General features: G+C 39.1%; 1 protein-coding gene across 7 annotated transcripts in view; it reads left to right on the forward strand.

Moving 5' to 3' along the window:
* Positions 1-27,366, forward strand: part of LOC145980801 (echinoderm microtubule-associated protein-like 2) — a 631,445-nt gene that overhangs the window by 517,809 nt on the left and 86,270 nt on the right. For 6 of the 7 annotated variants that reach the window (XM_083113888.1, XM_083113889.1, XM_083113892.1 and 3 more), the window contains exons 3-5: positions 2,015-2,147; positions 6,327-6,581; positions 16,756-16,821. In XM_083113888.1, coding sequence (XP_082970014.1) covers positions 2,015-2,147; positions 6,327-6,581; positions 16,756-16,821 — 454 coding nt within the window. The remainder of the gene's footprint in view (positions 1-2,014; positions 2,148-6,326; positions 6,582-16,755; positions 16,822-27,366) is intronic. The other variant, XM_083113894.1, reaches the window with a different exon arrangement.

Genomic DNA, 27,366 nt, shown 5'->3' on the forward strand with positions numbered 1-27,366 from the left:
GGCACGTAATTGCCACTACTGACTGTGCCCAAAAAATGCTATAGGCGCCAAAAAATAACGTTTACGAAAGTACGACCGTGAGATAGTATCGTATTTATTTCTTAAGGAAATCTCTAAAAAAGCAAGGGTCTTCCCCGATGGCGCAGTGGTAGCGTCGTCGCCTTGTAATCAAGGGGTCCCGGGTTCGATACCCGGTGGAGGCACATAGTGGTTCGGATCCCACTTTAAACTGCAGGCCCAGTCTCGATTAGCCTTACTGTGCATAAAGTGGACTTAAACCAACTTAGTCAATCAAAATCTAAAAAAAAAAAATACAGCTGGATCAGAGAGACAGTGTGTCGTGTGGAAAGAGGCTATTCAGGAGAGAATATGAAATAAGAATGACAGGTTGTGGGTTATTTGAAGAGAGCTAATCAGATTCAAACCTTAATAAAATTCGAAAATTCGCGACTGGAACAGAGATTTTCCCTTGAGACGGATTTTCCATAATTGCAATATTGTCCATTTCTTGAATATGGAACTACTACATTAACCTTCATATATTATCAATTGTAACTGCACTTACACATCATATAATGCATACCTAACCTACACGAACACCCGCGCACACAATGAACTACTGAAGACTTATTACTTACTTATCTTTACTCCACAGTATACAGGGTGTATCATAAGTAATAGCGCAAACTGATACAGTTGAAAGTACACGATAATAGAAGCAAAAAAGTCTCAGTAAACATAGGTCTGCAAACGAGCCGTTTTTGAGATAATTGCGAATGTGTGGTTACAAGCCGCCACTGACTTCATTGTTTATAAATGTCGTCCTAGTTGGTAAAATGCTATGAATGTGTGGTTAGAAGCCGTCACTGATTGCATTTTGTAAACACAGACTGCTTTACTCCTTGCGCGTTCCGAGGTTTGCTCTTTGTTTACAAAACAGAACATTTCCGAGAGGTGGCGTTGTAATCAAATAGGATGGATACAATCCGTACAGAGAATTGTACATGCTTGTGACCAATACCGAAATGAACCGGGGGTGTTGGAAAGAATTCGAAACTTAATGCGGAATCGCGTTCAGTATTGCATCCAGATGAAAGGACGACACTTTGAACACCACCTTTAACAGGGACGAGCGTACAGTAATTGCAGCATGTAACATACTAACGTTTGTTAAAGTAAGTAGAATGTTTAATAAAAGCAATGAGATCGCCAATGACTTTTCTTGTATTATTAGCATTTACCAACTAGGACGACGTTTACAAACAATGAAGTCAGTGGCGGCTTGTAACCACACATTCGCAATTATCTCGAAAACGGCTCGTTTGCGGGCCCATATTTACTGAGACTTTTTTGCTTCTATTATCATGTACTTTCAACTGTATCCGTTTGCGCTATTACTTATGATACACCCTGTATATACTAATCAATTCAATGTATTACTTTATCATTGTGTAATCTTTATATTATCTTTATTGCATTATCATGATCAATATGTATTTTTTCTTTGTTTGTTTTTATTCACTTATTGTATCTCTGACAAGGGTTGGTTGTAAGAACGGCCCATGAGGCCGAAACACGCACCTGCTTAAATAAAGACCATTCTATTCTATTCTATTCTAGACATCCGCACAGAATAGGAAGAATAAAGTCTATTAGAATAATATCGTAACAAGCAGCGGCGTGCTTGGGATTTCTGTAAGGGTGTTTATGACCGTAAAGGGGGTTATTTTTTTTATTTCTTTTTAGTAGTCAGGCCTACATTATGTCATCTTTTCCAGCATTTGACACACACACTCTCTCTATCTAAAGGTAATGCTCGCCAAAGGGTTTGGGAATTGTGACCCCTGCGACTACGAACCCCTTGGTAGGGATAATAATACTCGATCAAACTATTCATAAAGGGGGCCGCGGGGCTTGAGAGTTGGCAAGCTTGCATTTAATGTAAATATATTTTATAATTCATGTATTTATTGTAATTTGATTACAAGGGACGTTTTCTACTTGTGCATTGCAGGCAGCGGTCAGATGATGAACCATGTGAATTCACCCAAGGAGAACATCCGACTGAGGCAGCTTTCGTCCAATGACTCAAGAGATCCAAATCGTAGGGCGTCGAGTTACGCGCCGCCATCTTCCCTACCGCAAAGGTATGTACAGTAAGGTTCATAAATAATAGTTGGCAGATTGTACAATCACGGACACTTCTGGGTTGTAACGATCCTACTGAAAATCTTTGAGATTATTACAACCCAGAACTGTCCGTGACTACATAATTATTTTAATTATTGTCTTCCTATATCCTACTGTGCAGAAGTTGTCCATTGGTTTTCTCGGAATTTAATTTCATGAACCTTTGCATTGTATAAAATAAACTTGAAAATGGGCAATTGGCCTGGTATAATTTATACTTCACATCATGGTAGATCGGATGTAAAAAAAAAAGAACGTATAGATATATATATGTTTCAATAAGACCATAATAATAACAATTCTTGTTATTCGGCGTATTACATATATATGTATGTGTGTGTATATATATATATATATATATATATATATATATATATATATATATATATATAATAAATGTATGTGTGTGTGTGTATATTTGTTTGTTCCGGCATAACTCTCGAACGCCTGGAGCAATTTCAACCAAACTTGGTATCACTTGCAATCTGGAAATAATATTTTGGGGTAAGACACCCCTGGCACCCCTAGGGGTGGGTGGGAAGGGCTGACATGTAAAAATAATGGAGAACCACCGATATTAAATTCCCAACAAACAGACATCCGTGACTCTACGCAATCCGCACAACGATAGTGTTTCTCGGGTTGTCTAACATTCAGGCTGTGTTGCGAATGGAATCCATAGTTTTCGTGACACTCCCAATGCGGTTCAATTCCAAGTTCACCACCTATCGGCATGGGGGTTGAGAGGGGGTGTAAAATAAAATACCACAAATGACCTAGATTAGTGTCGAATCCATAGTTTTCGGAGTCGCTAAGCTAATTTGCGACATTCACGATGAAATAAAATTAGTTACATTTTACACTATAGTTAGAATTCATTATTTTCCTGTCTAATACAAGATTGGGATAAATAAAGACCCGGGCAAGGCTGGGTAACCAGCTAGTTGTTAATAAAAACACCGTTTAAAGCACTAACGAATTTCTTTTCAAGAGGGCTGGAAGTGCTCAAGTGTGTAGCCTATCGCATAGCTGCGTTCTAGGAAGGAATGCAATATAGTCTACTATAATATTTTCGTAATTTCCATTTTTAACCATCGTTTTAAAACTTGTGCAAAGGGGGTTTGCATCTTCATTTCATTTTGCTTTTATTTTAAAATTTTGTTTCTTTTTTCTCAAGATTTCGGAAGGGGCTGTAGCCCCTTCAGCCCCCCCTCTGCGTCCGCATATGGTTTAAAACATGTTTAACAAGCGCTCTTCTTTCCACGACGTTTTAGCACATACGGACATTTTTTCCAAGCCATGGATATGCCCAATGAAAGGGAGTGATTATGGATGTCAGAACCCTTCCTTTGGACACAATTTTCTCAAAGAAAATTCAAAAGGAGAATACAGTGCTTGTTAATCGTGATTGACATTTTATTTATTACTTTGAAGGGTGGTGCTGATAACAGTTACTCGTGCATACTTGCTGCCCCTTTAACATTTTAATGTGCTAAAAATTTGCCCCGGGTTGGCCTTATAAAAAAGAAAAGGTGAGCATTGTTCTAAAATTGTGATTTCATCCCCCGCATGAAATCCACAAACACCAGGATTGAAAAGAGCTTTGCATATTTTACTAGAGGGCGTTATGAATGATAATGAAAAGGTGAATTTATAGAGGTTGGACCATTGAGGATGTTCGACGTACACGGTTAGGTGATGTCACCACGTACAGGTCTGTGCAATTAATTCACCACTTAACTTTAAATTACATTGAATTAACATTGGAAGGCCTTAATTGAAAAGAAGATGCTTTCCAGAATAATATTTTTGTGCAACTTTGGAAGGACCTTCACAGACGTCCTGTAAGAGTTTATATTTTATATTGCTTTATTCTAATATCTACCAGTGTTGTGTGTTAGTGTATAAAAGCTGGTGCTTGCATCCCCGTTCAGTGTGCCGTGTATTGGCAAAGGAGATGCATAAGGCACCTTGCTCCATTACAAACACAAGACAAAGTACCTGTCGGACTCAGCTGTACAAGTTCAACCTTGCGCATGAATCAGGTGGAAATCGAAAATGCCACAAAACATGTACATATTTATTCGCATGAATAAAATATTACTCTCCTTATGCAACAGCAGATGCTTCAAACATCAATATACTGTACTAGTTTCAGATTTAGTCTTCCACAAGTATGTCAGCCAAAAGCACTTTGTTATTGCCAACACACAACAAGCATTTCTGCATACGTCATTAGTTCATTGTGCAAACTGAAAACTAAGCACGAGGCTATTAACACTGGAGTAGTAGTTTCCTAAGTTTACTGAGATTTCTCGATACATTCACATTTCCACCTTGCACAATTTGTCAACGCTTTATACTTTAGACGTACATTAATTGAATGAAACTATAAATCTTCAATTAACAGTAGGAGGCAGCTAAAGAAATATATCACCCGTTCCATTCACAACTACGGCATTGGCAAAATAATTATAGAAGTTTAAAGTATAATTAGAATGTCTCCAATGGCGTAGTGGTAACGTGGTAATGAAGGGGTCACATAGTGGCACAGGATGCTTTGATTAAGGTATAATAAAACATATTAGAAGATTGAATTAGCTTCTTTTAGTTAGACCATTGTAAGTTTTTTTTAGTTGTTCTAGTATTACAAACGTCATTTATTCCAGATCAGAGTTGACCCGCTAAGTTGTACAGCTAATGAATAGAACTGATTGCTTCGTCTGAGTTAGCCTGATAATTACAAATGCCATTCTTTCCAGGTGATCTGAGTTGACCTGATAATTACAAATGTCATTCTTTGTAGGTGATCTGAGTTGAACTGGTAATTACAAATTTCATTCTTTCCAGGTGATTTGATTAACCTGGTAATTACTAATTTTATTCTTTCCAGGTAATCTGAGTTGACTTGGTAATTACAAATGTAATTCTTTTTGTGGATCTGGTAATTACAAATGTAATTCTTTCCAGGAGATCTGAGTTGACCTGAAAATTACAAATGTCATTCTTTGTAGGTAATCTGAGTTGAACTGGTAATTACGAATGTCATTCTTTCCAGGAGATCTGAGTTGACCTGATAATTAGAAATGTCATTCTTTCCAGGAGATCTGAGTTGACCTGATAATTAGAAATGTCATTCTTTCCAGGAGATCTGAGTTGACCTGGTAATTAGAAATGTCATTCTTTCCAGGAGATCTGAGTTGACCTGATAATTAGAAATGTCATTCTTTCCAGGTAATCTGAGTTGACTTGGTAATTACAAATGTAATTCTTTTTGTGGATCTGGTAATTACAAATGTAATTCTTTCCAGGAGATCTGAGTTGACCTGAAAATTACAAATGTCATTCTTTGTAGGTAATCTGAGTTGAACTGGTAATTACGAATGTCATTCTTTCCAGGAGATCTGAGTTGACCTGATAATTAGAAATGTCATTCTTTCCAGGAGATCTGAGTTGACCTGATAATTAGAAATGTCATTCTTTCCAGGTAATCTGAGTTGACTTGGTAATTACAAATGTAATTCTTTTTGTGGATCTGGTAATTACAAATGTAATTCTTTCCAGGAGATCTGAGTTGACCTGAAAATTACAAATGTCATTCTTTGTAGGTAATCTGAGTTGAACTGGTAATTACGAATGTCATTCTTTCCAGGAGATCTGAGTTGACGTGATAATTAGAAATGTCATTCTTTCCAGGAGATCTGAGTTGACCTGATAATTAGAAATGTCATTCTTTCCAGGAGATCTGAGTTGACCTGGTAATTAGAAATGTCATTCTTTCCAGGAGATCTGAGTTGACCTGATAATTAGAAATGTCATTCTTTCCAGGAGATCTGAGTTGACCTGGTAATTAGAAATGTCATTCTTTCCAGGAGATCTGAGTTGACCTGATAATTAGAAATGTCATTCTTTCCAGGAGATCTGAGTTGACCTGATAATTAGAAATGTCATTCTTTCCAGGAGATCTGAGTTGACCTGATAATTAGAAATGTCATTCTTTCCAGGAGATCTGAGTTGACCTGGTAATTAGAAATGTCATTCTTTCCAGGAGATCTGAGTTGACCTGATAATTAGAAATGTCATTCTTTCCAGGAGATCTGAGTTGACCTGGTAATTACAAATGTCATTCTTTCCAGGAGATCGGCGCATTACCAGTCCACGGGGTCTCTGCATTCCGACAGCCAAAGCAGCAACAGCGCGTCTCCAGCACCTTCACCGTCCCCCACACACACGCCCCACCGCGTGTCCCCCGCACCCCGCCACACGATGTCCCCCTCGAGGCCCCCCTCGTCTTCCAACCTGCACCTCGCCAAGCGGTGGAGCTCCACTGGCGACTTCAACAACGTCTCGCCGTCCTCGCCTCAGTGTCACGGTAACTCCATAGCGAACAGGTAAGTAGAAAACCGTCTTCCTACTTCCTTTCCTTAATCCAAGCCCTGTTGGTGTCAGTTTGAGCTACATGCTGGTAAAAATTTGGTTAGGTTGAGAAGTCTGATTATACGTGTGATAGGAAATACTTGAATCGCGCAGAATGTAGGGGTGGATAACTATTCAGAATAACCAGGTGTAGAAACAACTAAAAGTTTTTCAGGCTCGAGCCCCTTTTTCTCATATTTTTTTTCAAATATGGTCTAAGAAAGACAGGAATCCAACCAAGATAAAGCTACACATTGTGAAATATGGTCTTAAAACCAGGGTTATTATAGGTACAGGAACCGATAAATTATAATGGGTTCTATTGGGTTCAGCTGCAGGACCGGAATATTTTTTCTCGCGCAATTTACATTCGGTACAAGTTGCATATTGTCTCATTGAGAAAAGGTTCCCGGACCGAATTTAAATTGATCCGAAAAATAGGTTCCTGGACCGAATTTAAATTGATCCGGAAAATTGGTTCCTGGACCGTATTTAAATTCATCTGGAAAAAGGTTCCTGGACCGAATTGAAATACTTTATAGATAAAAAGGTTCTTTACGGTCCAGAACCCATTTACGCTTACTGATTTTCTCTCCTGGACCGGAATGGAATTTATTTAAAATTCCTAGACCTTTAACAACCCTGCTTAAAGCATTTAATTTATTAAATTGGATTGGATTAAAAATAATTAATTCTTGCGCCAGAGTGTCCTTCCTAATGGAGGTAACAGCATGAATAACTCGTATGCAATAAATTCTATTACATGACCATCTGTACCATATCACTGTGCAGATTTCAAAATTCGGTTACCAAAAGTGAAGAAAAAATATGTATGTAATGGCTTGTTTATTTTTCTGATTTAATGATACACATGATACAGAAAGCACACAAACATTATATAACACATACTGTACTCGTTATTTAAGAAAAGAAAGGGGTAATGGAAATTTTCATAAGCGAAAATATATTTTAAAATATACTTATTTAGCACTGAATTTCAAAATTCAGGCACCAGGTGAAAGTTTTCAGGCGCCCTGTGTTTTTCTACCCCTGAGTATAACTATTAACACTTTTGCCTAGTGTGAATGAGATGTAGTTATATCTTTTTGTTATTTTTAACTTTGTTCCCACAAAACACAAAAATGTATACAAAAATAAAAATATAATTTATTAAAACTAATCAAAACATAATTTTTATCACATTAAACAACGCATATAACCTCTGTATAACAAATTAGACAACCACCCCTTGTTATGTATGAGTAAGCAGCATAGGAAACTAATTTAGACGAAATTTACAATTTCTTAGTTGCTAAGTATCGAACGAAACGAGACTATGGAACAGTAAGGCTCGGTTTGGTCTGGAATTATCTTGTAAGTATTTATACCTCATACATAAAGTACGTAAATCTGGTAATGCCTAATGAGACTTTTCTGTACTGTACACACCGCAGAGACACGCAGAAACTTTAAAATAGGAGGGGATCAGCTGTTGAACAAACATTTTTTTGCGCAATTATGTTTAGGAATATGGAACGAAGTAATTATAATGCTTTATTTTATTCAGTATATTGATGTTCAAAAGGAGGTGTCAGACTCCCCAGCCCCCTCCTTCGGTGAGCATATGGTATAGTTGATGTCATGATTCGAACACCAGTTTGAACTTTGACATAGTTCGAGAAGAAGCTGACCGGACGCGTATCTGGTTTCGAGCCAGCGGCTGTTCTGCTGAGAAGCGCTTTTCTCACTTTGATCTGCAGTGTTTAGACATCCAACGCGAACTGCGACGATATTACACTCCCAAGGGCTCCCTATTGTATGTACAGTGCGTCCATTTCGATCTTCAGCCGAGAGATCGGGAGAAGCGTGGCGGGCGGCGCTGGCGGAGATGCCGACATTTGCGGCCTGTAATGCACGCTTATGTTTATGGACATATGCAGACAATGATATAAATATTGCAAAACGAGCACTAACCTGTGTTATAATTTATCATCTGTAATTCATCCAAGTTCTGCCCTTATATACACAAAAAATACGCTTTAGAAACGATGTTAAGAGCCGCAGATAATAAAACATTTTAATCATAGTTTTGACCAGTAACGTCCTGCTTAAGTTCATATCCTTGAAAGAGTTTTGTGCCGATGGGGATCGTTTGGAGGTTTCGAATGTGCAACACTGTATCAAGATTACGCTGTAGACGAAACCGTTAAAAGTCAATGGTGTTCGTGAGCTTCCTTGCAATCCGAAATCTCTGAGCTCGAGTTTTTTGTTCCTTCGCGACAGAGCTGTGAATATAGTGGCGAGCAGATGTAAACCAAGAGCGTGTTAATTTCGTACTGTGCGCAAGAGTGTTATTATTGGTTGATTGATTGATTTAGTTTATTTTACTTCGCGTTTTGTGCCTCTTGGCTAATTTGCGAAGATGGGGATGAGTGATGAAATAATGAAATTGATGAATGGACATTCACAAACAACCAAGCTCGACCGGGATTCGAACCCGGGACCCTTGGCGTCGCAGCGCGATGTGCTAACCACTCGGCCACAGGGTCGGGCTGTTATTATTGGTTACTTGCCGTTACTTGTTTGTGTTATTGCAGTGTGTATGTGTATTGTGTCAGTGAGAGGATTGGAATGCCAGCTGCAAGGTTCACGTTACGAGGGGGGCTGATAAGTTCTCGTCCCGACCCAGAACGACTTTAGCTACAGGCACGAAAGTTTCAGGCTATTCAACGTATTCTCCCCGAAAGTCTACACACTTGGCACTTGGTGGATGTCAGTTTGAACAACTCTTATAACACAGGTTAGTGCTCGTTTTGCAATATTTATATAAATGTCTGCATATGTCCATAAAAATAAGCGGACATTACAGGCCGCAAATGTCGTCAGCGCCGCCCGCCACGCTTCTCCCGATCTCTCGGCTGAAGATCGAAATGGACGCACTGTAGAAAATAGTACAACACAATATAACACAACCTAGCAAAGATAACTGGCAACCTCAAGTTACGAAATCTTTATAGAAACTGAATAGACAACATCTCATTTACTCTACCTGGACTTGACAAGTACTGCCAGTTCCTAAGACGTACGCTATTGGTGGGAAAGGTTTGAGGAGAGCATGTACTAGGTTGGTTGTCAGAGAAACTGATGTTTCGGATCTTTCTTTGAAGTAAAGTGTCGTCCGAATCAGGGCTTCAACTTTACACACGCAGATATGTAATAGCAGATTTTTTAGACATAGTTTATGGTTTGAATTTGCTTGGTCCTTGACAATATAAAGTTCGCGTTCGGGAAGTCCAGAACACACACCCACTTTCAGTGAAAGGTTACGTTCTGAAATTAATGTCTAGCTGCATCAAATAAGAGGTCAGGTAACTTTTCCCCACATTACGAAGTTTCAGAAGCGAAAATAGAAAGGTGAACGAACGTTTGGCGCAAGTTGTCATCGTGCTAGAAAGTAGAAGCCACAGCCCAATTTAACGGCTTATCTGACGCTAGCTACAAGATAAACGGGCAAGCCAAGCAAATAGGCCACTGGCGCGCGATCATTACCTCTACCATAACCACCGTTTCAGAAGAATGAACAGAGCTAAATTGTGCAGCTAATGAATAGACTGATTGCTTCTACTAATTATTACCAGCTAATTGTTCTGGAAACGTTCTGAATCGTTATATACGTAAAATCGACCCAAGGTGGAATATAAAAGTGGGGGCTCGTCCGGGATGTTCAATGACCACGATAAATGACGTCACGAGGTGGACATTGACGTACTGAAGAAGAAGAATATTATATATAATATACAAGGGTTGGATAAAAAGTAATGGCAACACTGCTGTCCCGTGAAAGGGGTGAGTCACAGCGCCACAAGCGTTTCGTGGCTGATAAAGGAATGTCAGACGAGGAAGTATAGTGAGTGGGAGCGATTGTATGTTTTTCAGTCAAAAACAGCAGTGCTCTGAAGCAGAGGACGAGATTGCAAGCGCCCGAACAATATGTTTAGGCAAGAAGAACAACGTCTCTCAGGCAGACGGTCAACGCAGCCTACTTCTGCACCTTCTTGCAACACCACCTTCGTCTCGCATTAAGAAGGAAGCGACGGCACGGTGTCCCATCATCCTGCTTGACAATGCAAGGTGTCACACTGCGAACAATGTGACGGCGCTCCTGCATAACTGGTAGTGGGAGGTACTGGAACATCCGCCGTATTCACCGGTATGAGACCGTGTGATTACGACCGTTTTGTCAAAATGAAGGAACCACTGAGCGGGAAGCACTACGACACGCGCGAAGCCATCATACGTGCTATAAGGCGGTCACTGCGGGACATCGGCAGAGATGGACGCGCTGACGGTGTACGACGCCTTCCATACGTGTGACAGAAGGTCGTAGAGATGAGGGGCGATTACTTTGAAGGAATGTAACACGTGCTCCTCTGCCAATACAGTCAAGTACCAATTATACCAGTGTTGCCATTACTTTTTATCCAACCCTTGTAATTTTAACAGTTTATGAATTAGCAAAGAATTTCCAACATGTATCACGTTGCTTTATCCGTATAAAGCACATAATGGTTCGGTTCCCACTTTAAACTGAAGGTCCAGTCCCGATTAGCCTTTCTGTGCATAAAGTGGGCTTTAAACTCAAAAACTGTATCCCTATAAAGCCTTCGCGGAAAAAAATGGTAGTTCAGAACTGTCATTTGTTCAAATTCTTCACACGGAACATCCCGAACACACAAACTCCTCCAGTCTCGATTAGCCTAGCCTAGCTGAGCACAACGTGCACTTCAAACTTTTTCACTGTTTCCACGCATAGAGATCATAATTGCTACTGCCTATTCTATTTTTACTAAATTATTATTTAAAGCATGTGAAACAATATTCAAATATAATTTTGCTTTAAATGAAATAGTAACAATAAAAATATTTCTAATTAGTTGATATTTCTAATTATGCCGTTAAAATAGAATGCAATAAAGAAAAATCAAGGAATGTTGTTTTTTACGTATTCGACTTAACGGCGCTATGTTTATAAATACGTTTAATGAACTTATACTACCCTTATATAGCTTCATCTTAACTTTAACTTGTTCGGTTGAAAATGTTTCTTTAATGTTAGTTATATTTCGATATTCAATACTAGAATTATTGCTATATATGTGAAGTTAAATGGGAACCGATTGGTTACATGTAAAAATAAACTTTGTTGGTTGATGAATGCAATGAGCGTAACCTTTTTGTGTCATTGGGTTAATCATCATGAGGATGTGAGAGAATAATGGAAGGAACATAACCAGGTAGTAGTGGTCTTCATCGAAGTTACCAGCGCAGCATTTTCGTCGCGATTAGCCAAAAGTGGCTGAAAAGCGATCTAAATCAATAAAGAACCAACCCAACTTTTCCGCGATGACACTAAAGGAAAACAACAACGCAGGATTTAAATCCGTGATCTCCCGAATACGAGAAAATTAGGTTGTGGTTACACGGGTGCTGGTTTGCAGTTAACCTGCAAGTGGAGGTAACAGACCCACTTTTTTATTCCTTGTGTTCCTCTTCGTGCAAAACAGCGTGAAGTAATATGCAAATTCCTCTAGGAGGGAGAGAGGAAGAGCAAGGTGTATATAGATAAGAGAAAATTTGTTGTGTCCAGTTCCCCGGAATAGGGCGATAAGAGTGATGTAGCGAAGGAAGATATTCGATCTGCTCGCCATGAAATTACTCGGTCACGAATGTTCTATTTCTTGAGCAACACAGCAGCAGAGGGGCGTTGGCTGACTCGACAGGTAAACTTTTGAGTTCTCTTTTCCCGCTACTTGCTGTTAGAAACACTGAGTTTAACCAATGTTGGAGTTGGACAAATTCCACATTTACATGTGTTTCTGAGTATTAAAAACACTACAGGTGTTCACGTGTAAAGTTTTGTAGTTTATAATAAAACTGCCTTGGCCAGCGCCTGTAAAGTGCTACCCTGTGCTTTGCACCACACCATGGTGGGGGATGGAGTTAGGGCCCCAAACTTCCTTGATTGCGGCCGAAGGTGGGGATGATGTGATCAGCACCACGCCCCTAGACGACTTACCCCCCAGAGTTTCTTCCAGGTACCCACTTTATACGACGCTGGGTGGGTGCCGGAGCCGCTTGAAAAGGTGGAATAAAAAGGGGCGGTTCTCTCCCGCCGAGGATCGAACCCGCTGGGTCTCTCGCATGGTAGTCAGACGCCCTAACTACTTCTTTGTTGTTGTTGTTGTTGTAAAGGAATACCTCTATTAGGTGGTATCCCCCGTCATTCACACATTTTCTCAACATTCGTACATATCAGTTTTTCTCTATATTCTTGGTTTTCTCATTTTAAGGACAACACAAACATCCAAGTCCTGGCCGGGATTCGAACCCGCGCTATGCTAGCCACGGAGGCCGACTAACGACTGGGCTACCGTGTGATCACTTGTAATGTTTTTAACATAGAAACAAGGGTTAATAGTATTACTATTGGACATTTTCTGTTATATCATACGTAATATATAGATGACATTTCCAAATCGAATCTTTACAACAAATATAGTAACAAATGGAGATTTATTAACAGCCATTTTCATTTTCATATAGACTTTCATATCGCTCTCGCTTTTGGTGAGATGGGTTTTCGATTCACGGTGGGAGCTCAAAAATGTTGGTGTTGACAGAGGATCGTCACTACTGTTGGGAAGATACTTTGTAAAGAAGAAAGGTGGGACTCTTTTTCCCCGACTACGTGTCATCCAATATAAAGACGCTAAACGGACCTGATCCTCGGATGGGTATTTTATAACCTCGTATTTATATTTTTCAAAATTATTGACTTGACTGCAATAAAATTATCACTTCTCCACTCTAAATTTAAGTTGTAGTACTGAAAATTATTAATGAATGCAAAAGTAATTACACCACATATACATATATTCCCAGAGGGGATTGAATTGTATTTTCCTAGTTGGGAACAAATTTGGAATGTGGAACGAGGGGAGATTCTGCGTTCCCTGTCTCCCCCACCTTCGATTTGAATACTGAACGCTAAACCGTGGATGAATTTTCACTTATTTCTCTATATAGGCAAATCATCACCTCTTGAGGTGATTTAGTGAGTAAATTGCAAAAGTCTCTCTTGACATCCAGGTCGAGAAAACGTGAAAGTCTCCCTTGTGAAAAACGGAGAGAGAGAGAGTGAGAGTGAGTGAGTGAGTGAGTGAGTGAGTGAGTGAGTGTGGTCAGAAATTGAATTTAGTATGTGACAAAATATAGGACCAATTGCTGATAATAGGAGACAGTCCCCCCTCCCCCTAGAATGTCATATCACTTCATATCCCAGGCAATATTTGTTGAGTACGCCACTATAACATTATGAAAGCAAATAAATTTGAGGATGACACCACAAATTGAAACGGGGAAATTTGATTGGTTGTTTTGAAGCTCCATCTTAGAGTTTTCGACCTGAAAAGTGATACCACACAAGAGAGATGGACATGTTTTTGAGAAAACCTATCTTCTAGTTTCTTTACTAGTGTAATTTGAGACCTATTATATTGCACATGTCCTGTGAACGACATACTAAATTTGACCCATTTCCACTCAATACATACCAACCTTCTTAGCTCTGAAACGAAAGCATGTCGTGACATTTGGCCATTATTAACCAAAGAGACTGTCTTTATTGATTTTAACTCGAGCACATTCGTCCACGGTTTTTTTTCCATTCCCATTGCACATTTAATTTCATTATTTGAAAGAGAAGTACAAGTTTTCGATTGTATCGAAAGTTAGTGGGCCTCTCGATGGCGTAGTGATAATGTCATCGCCTTGTAATCAAGGGTTCCCGGCTTCGATACCCGGTGGAGGCACATAGTGGTTCGGATCCCACTTTAAAATGTAAGTCCAGTCCCTATTAACCTATCTGTGCATAAAATGGACTTAAAACATAACTCAACTCATTGAAAATTAATTAGTGCATGGATAAGCCGAAGATTATTTAAGAGGGTAGGGACGTTATCGGTAATTTCACACTTCTGGTCATCTACTCCGAGAATCTAACTTTGGTTCTCGCAGATTGTCTACCAACTGGTCCACCGTGTCCAGAAAGTGCGGTGCTAGGTATTAGAATATGCTAATATAATTGGTTGAGGTCAGAAAACATTGTTCTGAGTATGATAGTTGTCACAGGGTGGAGACAAACCGGGAAGGGAGTTTGAAGACCAGTAAAGGGTAATTTTGTTTTCGGTTATAGAATTCTCTATTACCCCCCCCCCCCCCCCATGGTTTCTTGTTGTTTAACATTAGATTATAATATTAATTCGTTATGTTGTGTTTTCTGTTGGTAAAGCAATTTCAGATATGAATTACATTACATTATCCATGTAAAAAGAAAATTAACTTTATTATTGTAGAGCTTTCAGTTTCGTATTCCGCCATACGTAAAGCAAGAAAACAATATATTAAAGTGAAGCAATGTTTGCAAATAAGTAAGGAGCAAACGAAACGAAATGCTTACTACCATTTTTGTCTTAGATTTTCTATTTATTTTTTCACAATTTACAGTAAACACTGTAAAAAGCTGCTTCATTCTAAACTGTGCTTTAGGTAGGTTAACACCCATGGGTGTGTATCCAATGGGGGCAAGGGCCACTTGCGACCCCTCTGGAAGACGAGTTTTAAAAAATTCCTTTGCTTCATTAGGTTTTTTATGTTCGAAAGTAAAAAAAATGTTATTTCCTTTGCAAATAATAAAAAAATCAAGGGGTTGCCACATTTCGAAGAGTATATTCCTGGGAAGTGTTGTTTGCCTCTAGGCAAAAGTTTTATATTGCCCCCTTCCCATGAAAAAGGCTCCGGTACGCCCATGGTAACACCTTGCCTGAAATATGGCAAATGTGGTGTGCTTCCTTATGCCGATCACAGCAAAGAATCATCAAATGCAAAATAATATTCGAGAGGTTTGAAATTGGAGAATTGATCCTAATTGGGTCATTATAATAATGCACTTAATAAATAATATGTTAGACCACTGTCATACTGCCTGGATGTTTGTGAGTGTCCATTCATCAGTTTCATCATATCATCATATCATCACTCATCCCCATCTTCTCAAATTAGCAAAAGTGGCACAAGAAGCAAATCAATTAAAAATTCCTGAAGTCTCTCTGGAGGAGAAGAAAGAGGTGGAGAACTTAGTAAGTTATCAGATCACATAAAGACATTTGTTTTCAAGAACTGTGACTGACCGGTAAAACAATTTCTTTTTTGTTCAAAACACAAGCACCATCTTTAAAAAACATAATTTGTAGTGTAAAATTTTCTCATTTCTTAATTTGCGATTATTATTATATTTGTGCAATTTCTAAAATTCCACTGTTTATTACCGGATCGAAAATTCCAAAGTTTATCTTTGATATTGTGTATTTCAGTACTGATATATCTTTGTAGACTTTGAAAGTTTAAATATTGATATTTGGAATATTATGTATGCAAAGGTTCACGCAGTTTGAATACTTTTAGAACACATGCAACTTTTATCAGCTAGCTCAAACTGTCCCACATAATATGTGTGCATGTATATGATCGTAAAAATGATTTCTGCTATTACAATTCGTGTTTTATTTCAGTGTGTAAATTAGGTATGATATATTTATACACATCAGTGTACTTTTACAAAACCTTCCATTGTCATCTGATTACATGAGTGTATCATGTCGACTGTATATTATGTTACATTCGTTGGCGGTGATGGTTTATGTATGTCAAATGTTTTTTTGTGTTCATGTAAATTAATATATGCACATATCTTCAAACATTCTAGCACGATAACTTAATTCATTTGAAAAGAAATAGGTTGTGCTTCTTTATTTTTTATATGTTGTGTGCTGTTTTGCACAAGGTGGCAGGCATACATTTGCACTGTGTTCCGTTATTGTATGTTTATCGCGTTTATTGTACATTCTAAAGTATAGTATTCTTTGTGTCGTTTAGTAGATGTAGTGTTGAATACATTTTGGCATGGCATGTTGTATCACGGAATGCAGATTTTGTATTGCATGAAATTTCCTCACTTGAAGAAGTGACGTGTGCATACATTTATCACGCAAACACACACACTGTTCTTGTTTTGTTTCCTTTTCTTTCTAGACTAGCCACGAAATCTCTATTTAACCTGTATATGAGACCACAGCAGAATCAACACTTAAAGCATGGGTATGCAGCTTTATTTTATTTTTGCTATTTTTTAAGATATAAGAATCTGAAGAAATCAGAACCATCTAGCGCAGTGTTCACTGTTGCTAAACATGTCCCCTTAGAATATTGAGACTTGGCAACACTGCGTTGTCCCTTGCACAGGCAGTTAATTGCGGGCTGTGTTTCTTCAACTAGTATTGTCTCATTTCTCAATGTTTCGTTTCTTCAGTTTTTACCACGTTAATGAGCAAGTTTTCGAAAGCACAATTTACACATTTTCCGATTGTTTCCATACGATTTGATGCTTCTTTTAAATTGGTGGAAGTGTTGTTGAGCAACATTTCTATTTGAATGCGTAGAAACGTCACTCAAACAAATCTCTATTATATACAGTCCTGGCTTGGGCATGAGTGTTCTTTATCAGTGTGGTCTTTATGAGTGTCCCTTTATCAATTTCATCATATCATCGCTCATCAGTTGGCGTTTAGCCTAAAGTGGCAGAAAAAATAAGTAAAATAAATACAATATCTATTATACACACACCTGCGTACAGTTACATAAACGCATCCTAGGTGATTAACTTCACGTCAATAGCAGGAGTTACCTTGAAATCAAGGAGTTTGAGTTCCATTGTGAGGGCGCAATGCAGTGGTTGGTATCCCACTTTAAAACGTAGGCCCGGCCATATTTGGTCTACTTGAACAATGGACCTAAATCAACGAATCAAAAACAGAACAACTCACTATTGACTCTCCTCTTTTCAAGATTTTCGCCCAGAATCAAGAAACATAATTGAAAGCGATTTTGGAAATTTTTATTAAAAATTTTTCATTTTCATTCACAATTTTAGTACAACACATTAAAGTAAATCTGTATGAATAAGGAATTACATAAGAGATTTTAAAAATTCGAGCAAATGTTTAAGTATTAAATCTTTGCAACATACCCTTCGACGAAGAAAGTAGAAAAGCGAAAATAGGGAGACTGACGTAGATTTCTTTGTCTGCAAGAAAACGTTAACAAATAATCAGTTCACTAACGATAAGAGGTGGGGGCGACTGGTGTTCGATACAAGGGACACGTGTCCGAAACAAATAAAATAAAAAAATTGCACGATCAATTTGACATTACGTGAGAAAACGTGCAAACTCCACATTCACGCGATGTCCAGATGGTCAAGGACAAGTTTAATGCGTCACAGGCAGATGTTTTCCGTAGCAGATGAATCGTTGTTTATATTGAGGGTGGAGGGATAATACAGGGTGATTCAAAATTCTCTTTACGTTTAAACCAAAAAACATCTTATTGACAAAATTGACAGTACTGCTGAAAAGTACGCTAGAATAGAAGACAAACTCAGTACATTTCAATGTGGTGGCCCTGCAAGTCTAGGAATATCACCGGAACACATGCTCCAACATAGCTAGCGTGATCTCCCCTGTTCCTGCAGCTATTCGCTGTGTCAGTTGCTCCATGGTGTTGATTTTTACTCGGTACACCCTATAAATGAACCCCAGACAGAAAAGTCTAGGGGAGTCAGGTCTGGAGAGCGAGCAGCCCAAAGTCTTGGTAAGCCACGGCCGATACACCTATCAAGGAAGGTGTCAGCGAGTAGTCCCGAACGATTCTGACGAAATGGTGTGGTGCAACAGTGTCTTTCATCCCATCCTGAAGACCTTTTATTAGCGACATAAGAAAATTTTAAGGGACTTTTGAATCACCCTGTATAATAAGAATACGCGGTGACGCTAGCTGTACAGTGGGAGTTTTAATGTGAAACAGAACTTGTGCCACCGAGTAAGTCTCTCGGTGAATGGCATTATCGGCTTAAGATCAGCATACAATCTTCTAGGCCTCTGTCATTGATCCAAACGAGCTGAGACCGTCGTTTTGGTCGCATTGTGCCAAAAAAGAAAAGGAGGGGGAAATCTTGGCTGTTGTCCCAGTTTGGCAAAAACATAATGCAGGCAAGTGGAGCTGAAGCTAGTGATGAGATCAATGGTGATTTTTATATAGACGGTGATCATTTTCCGTTCGAACCAGTCACTATGCTGTGATGAGAGATTTCTCTGAAACGCAAACGTACTGTTTCGTATAGCTTCAAGAAGGTGGCCAGATAATTGGTAGTGACCGTTCATCGGTTGACGAGCAATTGTCAGCCATGCAATAGATTTTATTGAAATTCGGTACACAATTCAAGACATCGTCATAATCTACATTTATAGAACTTGCAGCTTCATGTGCGGCCGTCTCTCTAGACAACAAGACGACAACCATATCTCATATGAATTCGTATTTTAAATTTCAAACACCAGAACAAACCAAATAATAGGATTCTTCATAACCACGTGAAACAGGCCAATGTTTAATAATATGAGATACGTACTCGACATATTTAAAGTAATTTACAACAGCAATTGTGCTCATTATTCAGAGGTAGACTAATTTGCTTTATACTGCACAAACATACAGGGTGAGTCAAATGTTTTGTACCATAACTTTTGTACCACACCAGATAGGTCCAATGTCTTTACGGAAATGAATTCCTGAGAAAATTTCAATGCATTTTGATATGCCGCATGACTCCCTTTCCATTTGAAAATTTTGACTTGGATCCAAGATGGCGGGCACATTCCTGACCTACCTCAAAAGGTTCACCCCCAGCCCCATTCTTTGCTTGCGACCTCAGATCTTTCATTTTTCCTTCCGTTTTCTACTTATTAGGTGTCCTGGGACTTTTGACTCTCCCTTACTATAATTCCACTCTTGTCAAATAGCTTATCCTTTTATACTTGTTTTCTGTGTGTATTCTTTATTATGGCGTAAGTTGATTGGTCCGTGAAAGTACATCATACTGGACGCAGTAACTTTTGTTATTACCTTATTTATAATCATCCCTTGAAAGTTATTATTTATTAATAAATGCAGTCCAGAAATCTCTCATTTGTTGCCGATTGTAAAAATACTTCCAACCTCATCGTAGCGGACGTTTACGAACATTCCGAGTGACTGATGATCCTACCTGTATATATTCACCACGGATCTGCCTTGTTTGCGTACTTACTCTCTCACATTCTTAAACCCGAAGGTTTATGGCATCAGCAACACAAGGCTTCCATCAGTCCGTATCCTGGGCAAGATCAATCCCATCTTTTCCATCCTTACCGATTTCCTTTAGGTCCATCCCAACGTTATCCGTCCATCTTCGTCTTGGCCTTCCTACAGGTTTCCCAACAAGAATCCTGTAAACTCTTCTTTCCTCTCCCATTCGTGCCACATGGCCCGCCCGTCTTCTTGATTTAATTATTCTAATAATATCTGGACATGAGTACATATTATGCAGTTCTAAATTATGGAACCTCCACTGAACCTGTCTCCTCATCCCTTTTAAGTCCAAATATTTTTCTAAGGATTTTATTTTCAAATATTCTTAATTTATGTTCATCTTTTAATGTAATGGATCAAGTTTCCATATAATACTACATCAAAATGACCGTTTTGTATATTTTAACTTTTCTCTGCCTTGCTACAAGTTACAATACACGATTTCTTCAGATTCTTATGTACACGTATATAGCTACATGTTAATTGTTATGGCTTTTTGTAATTTATTACACCTTGTTTATTTGTAGCATAGATGACATGTTGTGCAGAGTGTAATATTGGATGTTCACTTGTAGCTATGCATAGAGGATTTGCACCATTGTGTTGGTATGTATGGAATCAAGCAAAGGTTCGCTGGTACATATAATAAGCACGCTGCTAGCAGCTGTGAATCCATGCATGAAATCGTGACTTTGTCTTGACCTTGTGCATTTATAACCTCACGCCTCTGTGAACAAGAGTAAATTGTTTTAGCAGGGATCGGCGACAATCCATGCTCAGGAGATAATGCTGCAGGTTTGTAGTTGCGAAGAAAATGAGCATTTGTCCAATGTAAACATGTACAGCTGTATGTAATTTGTGTATATATGTGTGTAGAAAGCACCCTGTTGGTTTCTTGTATAGTATTACAATGTGCACATAGCTTTCCTGGTAAAATATTTTGGTTGCATCAGTTGTCTCTAGAATTCTATTAAACTTTTATTTGTACAATTTGTACTTGTTTTGCCAAAACAGCGAGTCGAGTTGATTCATAGATGTATAAAGTGGACTTAAAACAAGAACTCAAAACTTAATGCCAGTAACGCGTTAGTTCCGGTACTTTCATTAGTAACACGTTACTGAAATTACAAGTCGTTACGTTACTTGCCACACCTCGTTATGTTCAGAACTAGAGGATTTATTCGCAAGATGGAACATGCTTTGTTGCGCATGTTAAGTTACACTGAGAAAACATGACTACAGAGAACAGCTGATGTGATACTTGTATAAACAGGTAAATGTCCTGATTTTGTAACAAAGTAGTTACTTTTTCTTTTTTTAAAATTTACTCGATTCTGAGTTTGATACAGTGAGTGAGTGACCAATGCAAGTGGATTATAGTACGATCAGAAACTTTTGTGTTCCTGGCAAGTTTGGCCTATATATAATTTTGTATATAGAACTATACGTGGAACAATCAGTAGCATGCCCTGGAATTATACAAAAAAGGCGGCTACCATTTTTGGTTACTTATCGGTGCTCAGTTTCAATCGTTATTCTTTTATTTTCAAGAAATTCTGGAACATTTGGGGAAATAAACCACCCCCTCGTTCGTACGCTACTAATGCCAAAAGCTGGCAAGAGCTAAGGAAACCAAGTTTCCCAATTTCGTGTTTATACAGCTTTTCGTGTAAAGATATTTTCGAATTAATTTGGGTGGGGGCTAATATCTCCACAGCCAACCCCGTCCCCCGCGCCGCCAGCGCACGTATACTGCGACTACAAATAAAAAGAGCCTTCTGCCAAAAAATCCTTCGTGCACCTTCCCCTTCATCCGTTTAACTCGGACCATAAGAAAGCATGCTCCACTTTGCCCCTCCCCTCCACGTGGATAACTCATGGGAAGCATTAGGTTGGAAACTGTGCAAGGGAGGACTTTTCCCCTACAAAAAATTAACAAGCTCGTAACGCACTTCTTCAGCACGTACTCTTCTATTCCATTGGAGTACGCGCAATGACGTATATTGCCAGCCAATGAACGCTCTTCTACAGATTGTGACTAACCTTAGATAAATCTTGATACCATTTACTTCCTTAACACCCATGGAGATAAATAGCAATTTCCCAAAGAGAATTTGGCAATCTTCCAGTCCGCCTTTACTCGTTGACAAATACCCCACCATTTCCAGAAGCTCAGATTTAAAAGTTTACGTCTTCGCTTTTTGTTGCAGTTCGTTGTCTAAGTTTTCTAGCGCCAGCACCTTCAGAATTGGGTCACCAGCGTCCTCAACATGGACGAACAATCAATAACTCACTGTCTGTTGTAAGGTGTTTGCACACAACATTCAAGAGAATTAATGTTGCAGGTTTTATCTTTGCAAGGAAACACTAGAACCAGGGGTGGCCAGGTTCAACTTGTTTCAATGTGTCTCAGTGTTTACATGTTTGCTTCTGTTACATGCTGCCCGAGCCATTTTCCAACGACGATAGCAAAAGTCAACAGAAGAATGTTCTCTCGTGTTAAACTAAATGAAGGTGCTCAGTTAAACAAATATTAATTTTCGTGAACTAACAGTAAGCCTCCCCGTAGCCACATGCATCCTTAAGGGAAGTAAAGGAAACACTTCGCCCCACTGTAATCTACAAACACAAGACCGAGACAAATATGGCCTTTTAAAAATCGGGCAAAGGAAAAGCAGATCCTTCTACACCTGTCGAGACAAGACAGAAATCTGTGCAACCGAGGCAAGGGCCAAGACTTGCACTCTCAGACTCGTGTCTCCTTCCAGCCGTTGATAAAATATAATGTATTAAGGGCATGAGGAACAGTTTGTGTCCAGCCAGACGCGAGGACCCTAAACTGCTCCTCTCCCACCCACTTTCCCCAGTGGTGAGCTTGGGAAAGAGATGTCTATGCGCTGGATGGTCGTAGGAGGGGGAGAAAACTTAGGATTACGCTTATGACAGTATTATTTTACTTGTTCTCTTGGGAATATCAAACTATGGATAGCACAGAAAAACACATAAGCGGAAAGGGGACAGGTTAAAGATTTGATTAGCAGGTGGAAAAGTCGAAACTTCCATTTGATTAGCCGAAACTTGAAGTTGAAATTGTTGCGGTTTTTCTCCAAAAGGAATACACGGGATTCTGAAAATTCTTACCATATTTTTCAAACACCGTATCTAGCTTTTTAACCTTTCCATCGAAAATATAGGCGTAGTCCTATGTGCTTTTGGTACCTTCATACTTGTATGTGAGGTTGTAAACGCTAACAGATGTTGAGATAAAACTTTGAAATGTCATGTCGAAGAAAACGCACCCACCCAGGACCCTCCTCTCCCCCCCCCCCCGACTCCAAAGTTAACGTATGGAAGCTGGCGCAAATTTTAAATTTGTACACTTATTTGACAAAAAAAATTATAATTCGTAGACTATTTGACCAATTTACTTCGGGTAACTTTTGTTTTGCAGCTAAAACATCAGTGCATGCAACCATGCAGGATCAGAACGCCAACGCCAATAAGAGGAGTTTGGTGGGCCGCGGCCCCCAACTTTTAATGAAAAATCATAAAAGTGGGGAGTTTGCCCCCTCTTCCCCCGCTATTTTTGGAAGGGGAGGCAAACTTTAGCTTTTTTTCAAAGAATTGTCCTTTCTCAACCGAATGAAGTCATTTCATGTTCCTGGGTGCATTACATTATAGATATGTGAAAAAACTCCCCATTTTTATGATTTTTTTCATTGAAAATTGGGGGCCGCGGCCCACCCAATCCCTCTTATTGGCTTTGGCGTTTTGATTTCTGCACGGTTGCATGCCTTGATGTTCTAGCTGCAAAACAAAAGTTACCCGAAGTAGATTGGTCAAATAGTCTAAGAGTTATAACATTTTTTGTCAAATAAGTGTACGAATTTAAAATTCGCGCCAGAAGGCTTCGGCGAAACTGAAAAAATGTTTCTGAAATAAGTGTAAAATTTAAAAATCGCGTGCAAAGGCGGCGGCCAGAGACAGGTTACTTTCGAAAACCCGCTCGGCGGTCTAAAGGTTAATATATATACCGCGTGAGGCACCTAAAAGTACCACCTGAAATAGCGAAGAAACCAGAAACAGTAGCGATCTGAGGTTTGCGGGAAACAATAATATCAAATGGGGCTCGTAAATCGGAGGTATGGGGTGGGTCGAAAAATATCGACAAATGGGGCATCTGGAGCAAAGTCATATTTTTTAAATGGAACGATATACAATAACATGCATAATATAAAAGAGCACACGCAGAGAAACACAACGCCGTTGGTCTCATGCATCTACTGCACATAGGAACGAAGATATGGCCATGTGAAAATATGTAAACAAACTAACAAGTGGCCCACTTGACCGTCAGTACCACGGCATGTACAAGTATGAGATGTCGGAAGCCATTGGACAAGATGAAGACAGAACGTGTTAAATGAAGAAAAAATACAGTAGACATCGTCAGCACCATGTCAGCATCTTTCTTCTCGGTGCTTCCACAATTAATGAAGGAGCGAATTTACAATACAGGACCCCTCCCCGTTTTTTGTAATATTTCGCATATTCACTAATGGAGGCACGTGTAGAAATTGCAAAATAAGTGAAATTGAGTGGTCCGCGATCGGCACGATTGCTCATTATTTACTGGAATATTTTGTGTTTCCAATAGTTAAAAAACGAAATATACATTCCTGATATTACTACGACCCCAAATTTTAACTATGTTTGCCTATCCTAACCTAACCTTACCTGAATGGTTCGTGGGGCTATCCGTCAATGGTTTGTGGGGCTACCCGTGCATGGTTTTTCGACCCCAAATTTTAACTGTTTGCCTTGCCTAACCTAACTTTACCTAACCTTACCGAGAATGGTCAGTGGGGCTATCCGTGAATGGTTTTGCGCTAATTGTGATTACGAACCGATAAAAAATCTTATTTTCGTAGCACTTTAACGGCAAACGTTCATCATCGAAGATGCCATTTTCATATCCTGCAATTTTTCGATCGATGCACTGTTGCCAAACTTACCTGTAATCAAATCAGTCCACATTCCACATGTTCTTCTACATCGTGATTGTCGCTGTCACATGTAAGCACCTTCTTTGGGCAATGTACCGAAATCCATAAGTTTATTAATTAGCCGACGGCCATCCTCCTGCACACTCCACCTAACAATCTGTACAACATTAACAACTTTTTTACTGTTCTCTTCCGCCATTCTTACACGATCCATGCTCTCCAAGTATGAAATCAACAGTGTGGCAACACTGTAGACACCGTAACTAATTGCTAACGTCGTCAATTGTTCATATCAACAAATATGGTTACCTTTACTTGTATACTGAGAATCATTGCGAAAATTGAAAAGCTTATTTTACAACTTCTACACGTTAATGAACAATTTTTTCACCTTACCCCAACATGTTAACTTGAGATAAATCATCACGACTAATTATTTCCTGAGTATAAGACGTAGCATAGAAATTACAGAAGGGTCCGGTATTGTAAATTCTTGCCTTAATGAATAATAGGGGAGTGCGGGACAGAATGTTTTGGGTCGGGACGGGATCAGGATTTTTTTTAAAATCCCGACATTCGGGACGAAAAAATTTGCAATTTCCCGACCAAGTAGGAAAATTTTCGGACGGGACGAATTCTACACGTCATTTTCACTTTAAGTGATTGTTTTTGCATTTCTAAAATAAAAACTTACAATTTCCGATAAGTTCCAGAAACTTACAATGTAGAAAACGTCGAGAATTAACGACTTTTTAAAGTGACCATTCGGTAGTTCCCGACTGCTTGGGATCCCGAAAAGTCGGGAATTCATTTCCCGAAGTCGGGATCGGGACGGGAATTTTTTTTCCCGATCCCGGTCCTGACTTTTCGGGATCCTGCACACCCCTAATGAATAACATTGAATCGTTTACTGTTGATTATGTTATTTGAAGTCATACATGCTGCTGCTGTGAAGAAATAGATGTTGGTTGGTTGGTGATGCTGTATTTCCTTCAGTCTTGAACAATTCTGGTCCCGTTAGAATGTGGCAATTTTAGCACTATTTTCGCGAGAGTGGAAATATTTTCAAAAAAGAACTTGCCTTGAAAGTTGTTGGTAACCGATAACATGTTCCAAAATTCTGAAGGAGATTTGTTAGTTCTTTTTTCTCATCCTCGCTAAAGTATCCAGATAAACTAATCCATTCATTCCAAACCGAGCACGAACAAAGTGCAACTGACTGGCGAGTAAGCTTTGCACCTTTCCACAATAAAATGTTATTTTCCAAGATTGAAAAAAGTCCCTACGTTTTCCCTTATTTGGTAAAATCTGTCCCTACGCGGGCGAAATATAGTGAAAAGTCCCTATGCGTAGGGACATGTCCCTACGGTTGGCATCACTGCGGAACTGCAGATAGGTGTGTCGCATTCGTTCAGTATGAAGCGCCCTCTCGCGGCTGACAACTCCCCCGACCCCCGATAAGCTGCCGGCGCTCGCGCGACAACTAAGGAGAAAGTGGCGATGTCTAATCTAAGATTAGATGTCAGAAATAAGGTGCCAGAAATATTTGTATTTGGGAGGAAACCTTTTCCAGCATCCTTGCGACAAGGTACGTGCTTATTTCAATTGTAATTGTAACTGTAATTGTGAAAAGTGGAAACATTACAAAACAAGCGGTTTCTGTTACGGACTTCCTGTAAGTCAATTTGCCGGGACCTGTTGCATGAAGGGGCCGCTCGGCGGCCGATGCTCTGACGGTAAACGACTGAAATAACCTCCCTGTATATATTTAAAAAAAAAAAAAAAACGCTTCCACTTGCAACACGGAGAAATTCATACTCTCTTGTTCACCGGATTTTTTTACTAGCGTTTCCCATTCCGACGATATTGAAACAAATTAACACCTGGTGTGAAACTACCAATCTTCGTCTTAAGCTTAAAAATTATACCTAGAACAAAATTAAGTGTACTTTTCGCTGTGCCTTGTTCAAACGAAGCGGTTTTCTACCGGCTTATAAATGGTTTTAATTTTGTTTATAGTAATTGCAAAGTTAATTCGCTGGCTGTAACTGATATACATGCATGTTCATCGGTATAATAATGGTAGTATGAATTTCCGTAAAGACGTTAACTTTCATTGAAAAATGAAGTGAGCGTTGACTTCTGCTCCTCGTTAAATTTTAGATTATTTGTAGCAAGAAAGATACCGCTTTTAGCACCACGCAGCTGTTTTCTTTGTGAAGTGACTGTAGTCCAGAATACGTACCCTTAGCTTCATAACATTTATCAAGAGTGTATGAAAATACATTTAAAAAATTTACTACAGCACAGTTATTTGCGGTATAAGGTATTGGTGAATGAAACCACATTTATTTGTGAATCATTTTAGGAGAAAGCACGGATAAAGCTGAAAGTTTAAAATTAAAGCGGACTGCGATTTTATTTGCCGTCAATGAGAAACGGGAATTGGAAC

Source organism: Lepisma saccharinum, chromosome 28 (assembly GCF_977018435.1).
Source record: "Lepisma saccharinum chromosome 28, izLepSacc3.1, whole genome shotgun sequence".
In the NCBI taxonomy this organism is placed as follows: domain Eukaryota; kingdom Metazoa; phylum Arthropoda; class Insecta; order Zygentoma; family Lepismatidae; genus Lepisma; species Lepisma saccharinum.